This window comes from Salvelinus namaycush, chromosome 3 (assembly GCF_016432855.1).
Source record: "Salvelinus namaycush isolate Seneca chromosome 3, SaNama_1.0, whole genome shotgun sequence".
NCBI lineage: Eukaryota > Metazoa > Chordata > Actinopteri > Salmoniformes > Salmonidae > Salvelinus > Salvelinus namaycush.
The window spans coordinates 82,811,576-82,825,129 of NC_052309.1; the positions used below are offsets into that span (position 1 = coordinate 82,811,576).

The following is a 13,554-nucleotide window of genomic DNA, read 5'->3' on the forward strand; positions in this document are numbered from 1 at the left end:
GTCCTAGCCGTGTCTGAATCCTGGCTCAGGAAGACCACCAAAACCCCAGAAATGTCCATCCCTAACTATAACATTTTCCGACAGGGTAGAACTGCCAAAGGGGGCGGTGTTAGCCTGCAGAGTTCTGTCATACTTTCCAGGTCTGTGCCCAAACAATTCGAGCTTCTACTTTTAAAAATCCACCTTTCCAGAAACAAGTCTCTCACCGTTGCCGCTTGCTATAGACCACCCTCTGCCCCCAGCTGTGCCCTGGACACCATATGTGAACTGATTGCCCCCCATCTATCTTCAGAGCTCGTGCTGCTAGGTGACCTAAACTGGGACATGCTTAACACCCCGGCCATCCTACAATCTAAGCTTGATGCCCTCAATCTCACACAAATTATCAATGAACTCACCAGATACAACCCCAAATCAGTAAACACGGGCACCCTCATAGATATCATCCTAACCAACTTGCCCTCCAAATACACCTCTGCTGTTTTCAACCAAGATCTCAGCGATCACTGCCTCATTGCCTGCATCCGTAACGGGTCTGCGGTGAAACGACCACCCCTCATCACTATCAAACGCTCCCTAAAACACTTCAGCGAGCAGGCCTTCCTAATCGACCTGGCCCGGGTATCCTGGAAGGAGATTGACCTCATCCCGTCAGTGGAGGATGCCTGGTCATTCTTTAAAAGTGCCTTCCTCACCATCTTAAATAAGCATGCCCCTTTCAAAAAAATTAGAACCAGGAACAGATATAGCCCTTGGTTCTCTCCAGACCTGACTGCCCTTGACCAGCACAAAAACATCCTGTGGCTCAAAAAAGTTTTGGGACACTGTAAAGTCCATGGACAATAAGAGCAGCTGCCTCCTCCCAGCTGCCCACTGCACTGAGGCTAGGAAACACTGTCACCACCGATAAATCCACTATAATTGAGAATTTCAATAAGCATTTTTCTATGGCTGGCCATGCTTTCCACCTGGCTAGCCCTACCCCGGTCAACAGCCCTGCACTCCCCACAGCAACTCGCCCAAGCCTCCCCCATTTCTCCTTCACCCAAATCCAGATAGCTGATGTTCTTAAAGAACTGCAAAACCTGGACCCCTACAAATCAGCCGGGCTAGACAATCTGGACCCTCTCTTTCTAAAACTATCTGCCGAAATTGTTGCAACCCCAATTACTAGCCTGTTCAACCTCTCTTTCGTATCGTCTGAGATTCCCAATGATTGGAAAGCTGCCGCGGTCATCCCCCTCTTCAAAGGAGGAGACACTCTTGACCCAAATTGCTACGGACCTATATCTATCCTACCCTGCCTTTCTAAGGTCTTCGAAAGCCAAGTCAACAAACAGATTACCGACATTTTCGAATCCCACCGTACCTTCTCCGCTATGCAATCTGGTTTCTGAGCTGGTCATGGGTGCACCTCAGCCATGCTCAAGGTCCTAAACGATATCATAACCGCCATCAATAAGAGACATTACTGGCTTTCATATCTGTCAATCACCACATTCTTATTGGCAGACTCAACAGCCTTGGTTTCTCAAATGATTGCCTCGCCTGGTTCACCAACTACTTCTCTGATAGAGTTCAGTGTGTCAAATCGGAGGGCCTGTTGTCCGGACCTCTTACAGTCTCTATGGGGGTGCCACAGGGTTCAATTCTCGGGCCGACTCTCTTCTCTGTATACATCAATGATGTCGCTCTTGCTGCTGGTGATTCTTTGATCCACCTCTACGCAGACGACACCATTCTGTATACTTCTGGCCCTTCTTTGGACACTGTTAACTAACCTCCAGACGAGCTTCAATGCCATACAACTCTCCTTCCGTGGCCTCCAACTGCTCTTAAATGCAAGTAAAACTAAGTGCATGCTCTTCAACCGATCACTGCCCGCACCTGCCCGCCCGTCCAGCATCACTAGTCTGGACGGTTCTGACTTAGAATATGTGGACAACTATACATACCTAGGTGTCTGGCTAGACTGTAAACTCTCCTTCCAGATTCACATTAAGCATCTCCAATCCAAAATTAAATCTAGAATCGGCTTCCTATTTCGTAACAAAACGAAATATGCTTCATTTATGCTGCCAAACATACCCTCGTAAAACTGACCATCCTACCGATCCTCGACTTTGGCGATGTCATCTATAAAATAGCCTCCAACACTCTACTCAACAAATTGGATGCAGTTTATCACAGTGCCATCTGTTTTGTCACCAAAGCCCCATATATTATTCACCTCTGCGACTTGCATGCTCTCGTTGGCTGGCCATCACTTCATACTCGTTGCCAAACACACTGGCTCCAGGTCATCTACAAGTCTCTGCTAGGTAAAGCCCCGCCTTATATCAGCTCACTATAGCAACACCCACCCGTAGCACGCGCTCCAGCAGGTATATCTCACTGGTCACCCCCAAAGCCAATTCCCCCTTTGGCCGCCTTTCCTTCCAGTTCTCTGCTGCCAATGACTGGAACGAACTGCAAAAATCAATGAAGCTGGAGACTTATATCTCCCTCACTAGTTTTAAGCACCAGCTGTCAGAGCAGCTCACAGATCACTGCACCTGTACATAGCCCATCTGTAAACAGCCCATCCAACTACCTCATCCCCATACTGTATTTATTGATTTATCTTGCTCCTTTGCGCCCCAGTATCTCTACTTGCACATTCATCTTCTGCACATATCACTCCAGTGTCTAATTGCTATACTGTAATTACTTCGCCACCATGGCCTATTTATTGCCTTTACCTCCCTTATCTTACCTCATTTGCACTCACTGTATATAGATTTTTATTTTTTCTACTGTATTTTTGACTATGTTTGTCTATTCCATGTGTAACTCTGTTGTATGTGTCGAACTGCTGTGCTTTATCTTGGCCAGGTTGCAGTTGTAAATGAGAACTTGTTCTCAACTAGCCTACCTGGTTAAATAAAGGTGAAATATTTTATTTTTTTAAATGGAGGGATTGTGCGCTCTTGGTGTAACTCGAGCAGTTGTCGTTGCCATCCTGTACCTGTCCCGCAGGTGTGATGTTCGGATGTACCGATCCTGTGCAGGTGTTGTTACACGTGGTCTGCCACTGCGAAGACGATCCGCTGTCCATTCTGTCTCCCTGTAGCGCTGTCTTAGGCGTCTCACAGTACGGACATTGCAATTTATTGCCCTGGCCACATCTGCAGTCCTCATGCCTCCTTGCAGCATGCCTAAGGCACGTTCACGCAGATGGTCATCTTTCTTGTTGTGTTTTTCAGAGTCAGTAGAAAGGTCTCTTTAGTGTCCTAAGTTTTCATAACTGACCTTAACTAGTTAAGTGGGATCTAGGTATATTTAACTTTTGTACTAACTGTTCAAAAGATGCAAAATGAATGTACAAGACGTTCAGTGAGGAGATCCCTTCTCCAGCCCAGATATGAAACGCCCTGTCTAATAATGATGGAGAGAATGTATGGTTCTTTAATAATGGGGCAGAAGTTGAAAATTCACTGAGACCGAACGATCGCCTGAAATGTTTCCAGATTTTTAGAGAATGTTTCATAATATGGTTTTTAATGTATTTGGAAACCGGCTCAGCTAGTTTAGAGCAGAGTAAGACAGCTATGGAGGTGTTCAATGAGATATCCAAGGTCAACCATTTTGGTGATTAAGCCAATGTTTAAAATAAATTTATTAAATTCCTTATTTTCTGTTTGCCAGAAAATCTCCCCATAGAATGTAGTAGCCTGAATACCACAGTGGTTTATAAATGGATATTGGAGGTCTGTGTTTCTTTGGAATCTGTGACACTCAAAATGTTTTCTTTCTTTTCAATCAGAGTTGACAATAAAGGGGGGTTTGGTGGATTTTCGGCAAGTCCTAGCCCTGCAGGGTGGAGTTGTGACCACACACACACACACACACACACACACACACACACACACACACACACACACACACACACACACACACACACACACACACACACACCCCACACACATGACGCCTCTTCAGAAGTGTCTCAGTGACTCACTCTGACTCCATCCTCGCCACCTGAATCTTATCATCTCCTGTGGTTCCACATTAAGCCCCGTACGCAGGCCTCGCCCACCATGGCGTGGCTCGTCTGACCACCAGCAGGAAATGACCTGCGGCTGGTTCTGGTCCTCGCCATATGTTGCTAAGCCCCGACAGCCAGTTCCTATTTTAAGGAACTCTGGGCTCTCACACCAAGCTCATCCCCAGTTCAGCTACTGACTACATTGATACGTTGATAAGATCACTGAATGTACCAGTTCAGCTACTGACTACATTGATAAGTTGATAAGATCGCTGACTGTACCAGTTCAGCTACTGACTACATTGATAAGTTGATAAGATTGCTGACTGTACCAGTTCAGCTACTGACTACATTGATAAGTTGATAAGATCACTGACTGTACCAGTTCAGCTACTGACTACATTGATAAGTTGATAAGATTGCTGACTGTACCAGTTCAGCTACTGACTACATTGATAAGTTGATAAGATCACTGACTGTACCAGTTCAGCTACTGACTACATTGATAAGTTGATAAGATCGCTGACTGTACCAGTTCAGCTACTGACTACATTGATAAGTTGATAAGATTGCTGACTGTACCAGTTCAGCTACTGACTACATTGATAAGTTGATAAGATCACTGACTGTACCAGTTCAGCTACTGACTACATTGATAAGTTGATAAGATCACTGACTGTACCAGTTCAGCTACTGACTACATTGATAAGTTGATAAGATCGCTGACTGTACCAGTTCAGCTACTGACTACATTGATAAGTTGATAAGATCGCTGACTGTACCAGTTCAGCTACTGACTACATTGATAAGTTGATAAGATCGCTGACTGTACCAGTTCAGCTACTGACTACATTGATAAGTTGATAAGATCGCTGACTACCAGTTCAGCTACTGACTACATTGATAAGTTGATAAGATCGCTGACTGTACCAGTTCAGCTACTGACTACATTGATAAGTTGATAAGATCGCTGACTGTACCAGTTCAGCTACTGACTACATTGATAAGTTGATAAGATCACTGACTGTACCAGTTCAGCTACTGACTTCATTGATAAGTTGATAAGATCGCTGACTGTACCAGTTCAGCTACTGACTACATTGATAAGTTGATAAGATCGCTGACTGTACCAGTTCAGCTACTGACTACATTGATAAGTTGATAAGATCGCTGACTGTACCAGTTCAGCTACTGACTTCATTGATAAGTTGATAAGATCGCTGACTGTACCAGTTCAGCTACTGACTACATTGATAAGTTGATAAGATCGCTGACTGTACCAGTTCAGCTACTGACTACATTGATAAGTTGATAAGATCGCTGACTGTACCAGTTCAGCTACTGACTACATTGATAAGTTGATAAGATCGCTGACTGTACCAGTTCAGCTACTGACTACATTGATAAGTTGATAAGATCGCTGACTGTACCAGTTCAGCTACTGACTACATTGATAAGTTGATAAGATCGCTGACTGTACCAGTTCAGCTACTGACTTCATTGATAAGTTGATAAGATCGCTGACTGTACCAGTTCAGCTACTGACTACATTGATAAGTTGATAAGATCGCTGACTGTACCAGTTCAGCTACTGACTACATTGATAAGTTGATAAGATCGCTGACTGTACCAGTTCAGCTACTGACTACATTGATACGTTGATAAGATCGCTGACTACCAGTTCAGCTACTGACTACATTGATAAGTTGATAAGATCGCTGACTGTACCAGTTCAGCTACTGACTACATTGATAAGTTGATAAGATCGCTGACTGTACCAGTTCAGCTACTGACTACATTGATACGTTGATGAGATCGCTGACTGTACCAGTTCAGCTACTGACTTCATTGATAAGTTGATAAGATCGCTGACTGTACCAGTTCAGCTACTGACTACATTGATAAGTTGATAAGATCGCTGACTGTACCAGTTCAGCTACTGACTTCATTGATAAGTTGATAAGATCGCTGACTGTACCAGTTCAGCTACTGACTACATTGATAAGTTGATAAGATCGCTGACTGTACCAGTTCAGCTACTGACTACATTGATAAGTTGATAAGATCGCTGACTGTACCAGTTCAGCTACTGACTACATTGATAAGTTGATAAGATCGCTGACTGTACCAGTTCAGCTACTGACTACATTGATAAGTTGATAAGATCGCTGACTGTACCAGTTCAGCTACTGACTACATTGATAAGTTGATAAGATCGCTGACTGTACCAGTTCAGCTACTGACTACATTGATAAGTTGATAAGATCGCTGACTGTACCAGTTCAGCTACTGACTACATTGATAAGTTGATAAGATCGCTGACTGTACCAGTTCAGCTACTGACTACATTGATAAGTTGAGTAAGTGTGTGGTAGCGTGGCAGCTGGAGCAGACGTTGGCCACCATGATGTTGAGACACTTTAGTCTCATATGGTCATCTATTTTCACCCATGGTTGAGGTTACAAGTCTAGTCCTTGTAATCCCCTCTACACACACCCTTACTGTGCTGGGCTCACACCACAGGTGCTATGGGATGGGGCCGTGGCATATTCAATGAAATTATCCAAGACCATTCAGCCAGTCCCACCCATAGGGTTAGAATTAGGCTTACGTGATGTGATTGCTTTGGCACATGCAGATGTGTTGATACATGCAAACAGAGCGAGAGAGAGACTACATTTCCCCTGGTACTCCTGGGGTTCTCCTCACAAGCACCATCACAGGGCTCTGTGTGATTTTTCCTCTAATGGCTTCAGCTCGGCCAAACGGGTCTGGAGCTGAGGTTCAGTTTCCAATCTGCCCATGCTTTCCAAAGGCATAATGATGCAACTGCTTCCATGCCTGGGTCCTATGGGAAGGCCTCTCAGCTCTGTGTTTGATTCAGACGACTTGCCCCTCTTATCTGATTGTATGATTGTGGTTAAAGGACAACACTGGGCCTTGTGAAGTTCCTAAGGGAGCTCTCTATGTAGTGGCTTTTAGTGTAAAATGGCCGACGATCCAAAGGCAGGCGTATGGTACTCAGATATTCTGTCTTTTCTTAGATTGAATGGGTATTGTTTTTGTTAGTTATGCACTTTATGTCCTTAAAGGGACCTACCTCCATGTTGAATAGTAGTAGTGAATTGTTTTAGGAAGAAATGTTCTGTCACATTAAGTGACATTCAAAAGTCTTTCCTTTTAAAAACTTTGTTGGTTGTAGTGTTTTGCATTTTACCTCAAAGTACAATTATCATGCTAAGATCCATTAGCTTCTCCTCCCAGTGGAGGAATGGCATGTTAATGGTGTTCAGTAGATAGCTAGCAGGGCACTGCAGAGGGAATATTCTCTAACATCTGTGTTTATGGAAGATGAAAGCTCTATCAGGGCATTGTAGTTCTGCTGCAGAACAAGATACACAAACACAACCCTGCTTTGTGGGCCCAGCAGTTAGCAGACATTTTGTGAGCGCGTTCCCCAAGGGGGAAAAAGGCTCGACCCAGGGTCGCTTCTGAGAAAAGAAAAGTGAGAGCAGTTGCTTCTGTCTTTTTCTTTCCGTCTCCCTCCTCCCTCTCTATCCTTTCCTTTCTCAACACACCTTCACCCTTTACCTTCTCTCTCATCCTTCCCTCATCTCATCTCCTCTCTCCTGAGCTGGGTGTCAACAACATGGCATCTAAGAGAGAAACAATTTTTCAAAAGAAAAGCCACTGTCACACAGAGATGCCTGATTTTGAAGCTTCTCAGAAACCTGAGGTGTGCGCGTCTCTCTCCTTCCTCCTCTCTCCTTCCTCCTCTCTCGCTCCTCTATTCCTCCTCCTCTCTCCTTCCTCATCTCTCCTTCCTCATCTCTCCTTCCTCATCTCTCCTTCCTCCTCTCTCGCTCCTCTCTCCTTCCTCCTCTCTCCTTCCTCCTCTCTCCTTCCTCCTCTCTCCTCCTCTCTCCTTCCTCCTCTTTCTCTCCTCCTCTCTCCTTCCTCCTCTCTCGCTCCTCTATTCCCGCTCCTCTCTCCTTCCTCCTCTATTCCCGCTCCTCCTCTCTCCTTCCTCCTCTCTCCTTCCTCCTCTCTCGCTCCTCCTCTCTCCTTCCTCCTCTCTCCTTCCTCCTCTCTCCTTCCTCCTCTCTCCCTCCTCCTCTCTCCTTCCTCCTCTCTCCTTCCTCCTTTCATTCCTTCTCTCTCATTCCTCCTCTCTCATTCCTCCTCTCTCATTCCTCCTCTCTCCCCCCTCCTCTTTCCCTCCTCCCTCCTCTTTCTCCTCTCTCCTTCCTCCTCTCTCCTTCCTCCTCTATTCCTCCTCCTCTCTCCTCCCTCCTCTTTCCCTCCTCTCTCCTCCCTCCTCTTTCCCTCCTCCTTTCTCCTTCCTCCTCTCTCCTTCTTCCTCTACTTCCTCCTCTCTCCCAGTTCTCCTTCCTCCTCTCTCACAACTCTTCTCTCCCTGCTCCTTTCTCCCTGCTCCTTTCTCCCTGCTCCTTTCTCCCTGCTCCTTTCTCCCTGCTCCTTTCTCCCTGCTCCTCTCTCCCTGCTCCTCTCTCCTTCCTCCTCTCTCCTTCCTCCTCTCTCCTTCCTCCTCTCTCCTTCCTCCTCTCTCCTTCCTCCTTTCATTCCTTCTCTCTCATTCCTCCTCTCTCATTCCTCCTCTCTCATTCCTCCTCTCTCCCCCCTCCTCTTTCCCTCCTCCCTCCTCTTTCTCCTCTCTCCTTCCTCCTCTCTCCTTCCTCCTCTATTCCTCCTCCTCTCTCCTCCCTCCTCTTTCCCTCCTCTCTCCTCCCTCCTCTTTCCCTCCTCCTTTCTCCTTCCTCCTCTCTCCTTCTTCCTCTACTTCCTCCTCTCTCCCAGTTCTCCTTCCTCCTCTCTCACAACTCTTCTCTCCCTGCTCCTTTCTCCCTGCTCCTTTCTCCCTGCTCCTCTCTCCCTGCTCCTATCTCGCTCCTCTCTCCTTCCTCCTCTCTCCTTCCTCCTCTCTCCTTCCTCCTCTCTCCTTCCTCCTCTATTCCTCCTCTTTCTCTCCTCCTCTTTCTCTCCTCCTCTCTCCTTCCTCCTCTTTCTCTCCTCCTCTCTCCTTCCTCCTCTCTCGCTCCTCTATTCCCACTCCTCTCTCCTTCCTCCTCTCTCCTTCCTCCTCTCTCCTTCCTCCTCTCTCCTTCCTCCTTTCATTCCTCCTCTCTCCTTCCTCCTCTCTCCTTCCTCCTTTCATTCCTCCTCTCTCATTCTTCCTCTTTCTCTCCTCCTCTCTCCTTCCTCCTCTCTCCTTCCTCCTCTATTCCTCCTCCTCTCTCCTCCCTCCTCTTTCCCTCCTCTCTCCTCCCTCCTCTTTCCCTCCTCCTTTCTCCTTCCTCCTCTCTCCTTCTTCCTCTACTTCCTCCTCTCTCACAACTCTTCTCTCCCTGCTCCTCTCTCCGTGCTCCTCTCGCCCTGCTCCTTTCTCCCTGCTCCTTTCTCCCTGCTCCTTTCTCCCTGCTCCTTTCTCCCTGCTCCTTTCTCCCTGCTCCTGTCTCGCTCCTCCTGTCTCGCTCCTCCTGTCTCGCTCCTCCTGTCTCGCTCCTCCTGGTTCGCTCCTCTTGCTCTCCTTCCTCTTGCTCTCCTTCCTCCTCTTTCTCTCTCTCCCTCCTCCTCTCTCCTTTCTACTCTCTCGCTCCTCTCTCCTTCCTCCTATCTCGCTTGTCCTCTTCTCTTCCTCCTCTCTCTTCCTCCTCTCTCTCCCTCCTCTCTCGCTCCTCCTCTCTCCTTCCTCTCTCCTTCATACTCTCTCCCTCCTCTTTCTCTCCTTCCTCTTTCTCTCCTTTCTCCTCTCTCCCTCCTCCTTTCTACTCTTCGCTCCTCCTCTCGCGCTGCTCCTCTCTCGCTCCTACTCTCTCGCTCCTCCTCGCTCCTTCCTCTCTCCTTCCTCTTTCTCTCCCTCCTCCTCATTCTCTCCTTCCTCTTTCTCTCCCTCCTCCTCTCTCCTTTCTACTCTTTCGCTCCTCCTCTCTCACTCCTTCTCTCTCCTTCCTCCTCTCTCGCTTGTCCTCCTCTCTCGCTCCTACTCTCTCCTTCCTGCTCTTCCTCTCTCCCTCCTCTCTCTCTCGCTCCTACTCTCTCGCTGCTCCATTCGCTCCTCCTCTCTCCCTCTTTCTCTCCGTCCTCCTTTCTACTCTTCGCTCCTCTTCTCTCGCTCCTCCTCTCTCCTTCCTACTCTCTCCTTTCCGCTCTTCCTCTCTCCCTCCTACTCTCTCCTTCCTCCTCTCTCGCTCCTCCTCTCTCCTTCCTCTTCTATCCCACCTCCTCTCTCCTCCTCTCTCGCTCCTTGCTCCTCCTCTCTTGCTCCTCCTCTCTCCTCTCTCCCTCTTACTCTCCTCCTCTCTTGCTCCTCCTCTCTCCTTCCTCTTCTCTCCTCCTCTCCTTCCTCCTCTCCTCTCTCCTTCCTCATCTCCTCCTCTCTCCCTCCTCTCTTGCTCCTCCTCTCTCCTTCCTCTTCTCTCCCTCCTCCTCGCTCCTCCTCTCCTTCCTCCTCTCTCCTTCCTCCTCTCTCCCTCCCTTCTTCCCTCTTTCTATTTTCTCTATAAACCATTTTTCAAACGCCCCTGATGTAGTTTGACAAACTTTCTAAAAAGCCCATTTGAAGAAGTGGTGCGAAAGTGACACCCACTTGTTTTGGAGCGCTGCTGGAAAATCTACGAGACTCCCTCACTTCAATCAGCCTAATCTCTCCTCCAACAAGTCTCCTGTGGTCTCAGAGATTGCACAAGAAGATGCTGGTAATTGAATAGAAAAGAAAGCGAAACGAGAGAGAACATCACATGGCACCATTGAAGGAGGATAAGTCTAGCAGATTTAGTTGAAGTTGTGGGATAATGGCAGCAGTAGTTTACAATAGGACTCATCTAGTTTGAATGTAGAAGACCCTGGGAATGAGTACGATACAGATCCTTGTTGCTCGAAAGCAAACATTAGCGTTGTTGTGAGAATGAATGGGGCAGGTATTGGCTAGTTTGTCAAATGTCAATACAATAGGGGACTTAACCATCTAAGCTACCTCCGCAGATACAGGTTACATGACTGCCCAAAAGGTATTTTCCAACCTGGAAGGACGTATTTGTCACTGAGCCCCAGAGTTGAGCAATGCATCAAAGCCTCCAGTGACTAAAACCTGTGAGTAAGTACATTAGTCACAAAGCAATAGGAACTCATCCTGTCTAATTCCCGTTTGTGTTGACAACGTTAGCAAACTCTTTTTTCCCACTGACTGGATGACTGTGTGTCTGTTGGCCCCAGAGCTGCCAAGTCCTGAGGCCAGACAGTTCTACAATGGCACACCAGATCAGGAGCACATGTCATGCCTTCTCCTCACCCAGGGGCAATCAGATCAGGTAGACTATTAGACACAGTGAGCCAGTAGGGGAAGATGTCCATACAGGGCTAGCCACGGGACAGGGTGGCCTCTCCTATCAGTCTCCTCACGTGTTGGTGAGAGCGTCTCGTTAGCCAGATGAAAGAAGTAGGGGAAGATGTCCATACAGGGCTAGCCACGGGACAGGGTGGCCTCTCCTATCAGTCTCCTCACGTGTTGGTGAGAGCGTCTCGTTAGCCAGATGAAAGAAGTAGGGGAAGATGTCCATACAGGGCTAGCCACGGGACAGGGTGGCCTTTCCTATCAGTCTCCCCACGTGTTGGTGAGAGCGTCTCGTTAGCCAGATGAAAGAAGTAGGGGAAGATGTCCATACAGGGCTAGCCACGGGACAGGGTGGCCTCTCCTATCAGTCTCCTCACATGTTGGTGAGAGCGTCTCGTTAGCCAGATGAAAGAAGTAGGGGAAGATGTCCATACAGGGCTAGCCACGGGACAGGGTGGCCTCTCCTATCAGTCTCCCCACGTGTTGGTGAGAGCGTCTCGTTAGCCAGATGAAAGAAGTCGGGGAAGATGTCCATACAGGGCTAGCCACGGGACAGGGTGGCCTCTCCTATCAGTCTCCTCACGTGTTGGTGAGAGCGTCTCGTTAGCCAGATGAAAGGCCTGAGTCTGCCAGTATTTTACTCAGGAAACCTGAAGCCACAAAGCAACATGACCTCTGGCAGGGCTGATGAGAGGGATATATGACTTAGGAGGAGCTGTGTTAGGTAGACACTGAGAAGGTATGGGGTTGTCGTTTAGTATTAAGCCCACTCTGTAATAGCAAGCCGTATCTGAACGTGGATGTTCATGTGTACCTGGTTTGAGTGTGTGAGTATAAATATGTAGAATTACTATTGTAGATGTGTGTTACTTTGTCTGTGTGTGTACACTTCTGGCGTATTAACTAAGTGTGTATTATTTTCCTATGGCATTGTGTGTGTGTGGGAGTGAATGAAGGGCTCTGGGAGCTCTGTCTTGACATGCAGATTCAGACAGTTGAACTGTTGATCCCCTGTATATTGAGCTGAAATGAAAGGAGCCGACTGTCAGTGGATAACTGTAGCCTACATAATGCATTGTTCTCTCTGGCCAAGCCTGTTCCTGTCACTGACTAATACTGTATTTCACTATTATCTCACACACACACACACACACACACACACACACACACACACACACACACACACACACACACACTGTTGGGTCTGGTACATCCCTCCTACACACATTTCAAGTCCTGTTTGTAGATGAATATATTTTAAAATGTTTATGAAGCTTGATTCATTGACACCGCTGATGCTCTATGTGCCATCAACAATAAATATCTGAAATGCCACTAGTTGGCCTAGTTAGTAAAAACAGGGGCAGCGGACGTTGCCATTGCTATTTTGTCCATCTCCTGTGCTGCATTTGATGATGTGTGTATTGACTCCCCTGTCTGTCATGGTGCTGTGTGTCTCTGTGCAGGCTGAGATGAAGACTAAAGTCCTGGAGGCCAAGCATCAGGAGGAGAAACTGAAGATGCAGCAGAAGCACGACGCAGACGTGCAGAAGGTCAGAGTGCTGACTGATTTATCAATGAATTATTTGAATTATTTAATATGTTTGATTATTTGGTATTTTAGATAAATTCACACATACAGCCATAATATCATCTGTAGGGAGGTTATAGTACCGCCCAGACATAAAACCATGAATTTAAATGATGGAGGACAAACGCACAGTGAAGTGAGACAGTGCAGAAGGTAGGTATAACGAGTGATGTTCCCTGCATCCTTCACCACTCCCACCCTGACACTACATCTGATGTGTTTTTGGCTGGGCTCACACCCTTTTCTCCTTCCCTCCTCCCTGGGCTCCTCCACTAAGACAAATAGCTCTTCAGCATCCTACTCCGACCCTCTTCAAAGCTCCTTGTAGTCTCGGTGGAAATGGCTGTGAAGTCTGAGTAGCACCCTGTTAGTTTCATTTCACCAGGGGTGTATCGGCTCAGCTCCACATCCAGCACCTGGGATCTGTCAACTTCCTCCCAAAACGTCTGCTTTCATTGTTGCCACAGAATCTTTAAATAAAACAGCAATAGCCCCATTTTCCCTCTGTTTAAACGGTTGATGAACTCTCTTTGACAGGAGACACGGTGACAGCTCCTCCACTACTCAGCCTCTCCCGCTCTCTC

At 47.3% G+C, this 13,554-nt stretch overlaps 1 protein-coding gene across 1 annotated transcript in view; it reads left to right on the forward strand.

The window, feature by feature from the left end:
- Positions 1-13,554, forward strand: part of cep112 (centrosomal protein 112) — a 177,268-nt gene that overhangs the window by 24,723 nt on the left and 138,991 nt on the right. The window contains exon 9 of the mRNA XM_038986120.1: positions 12,846-12,932. Coding sequence (XP_038842048.1) covers positions 12,846-12,932 — 87 coding nt within the window. The remainder of the gene's footprint in view (positions 1-12,845; positions 12,933-13,554) is intronic.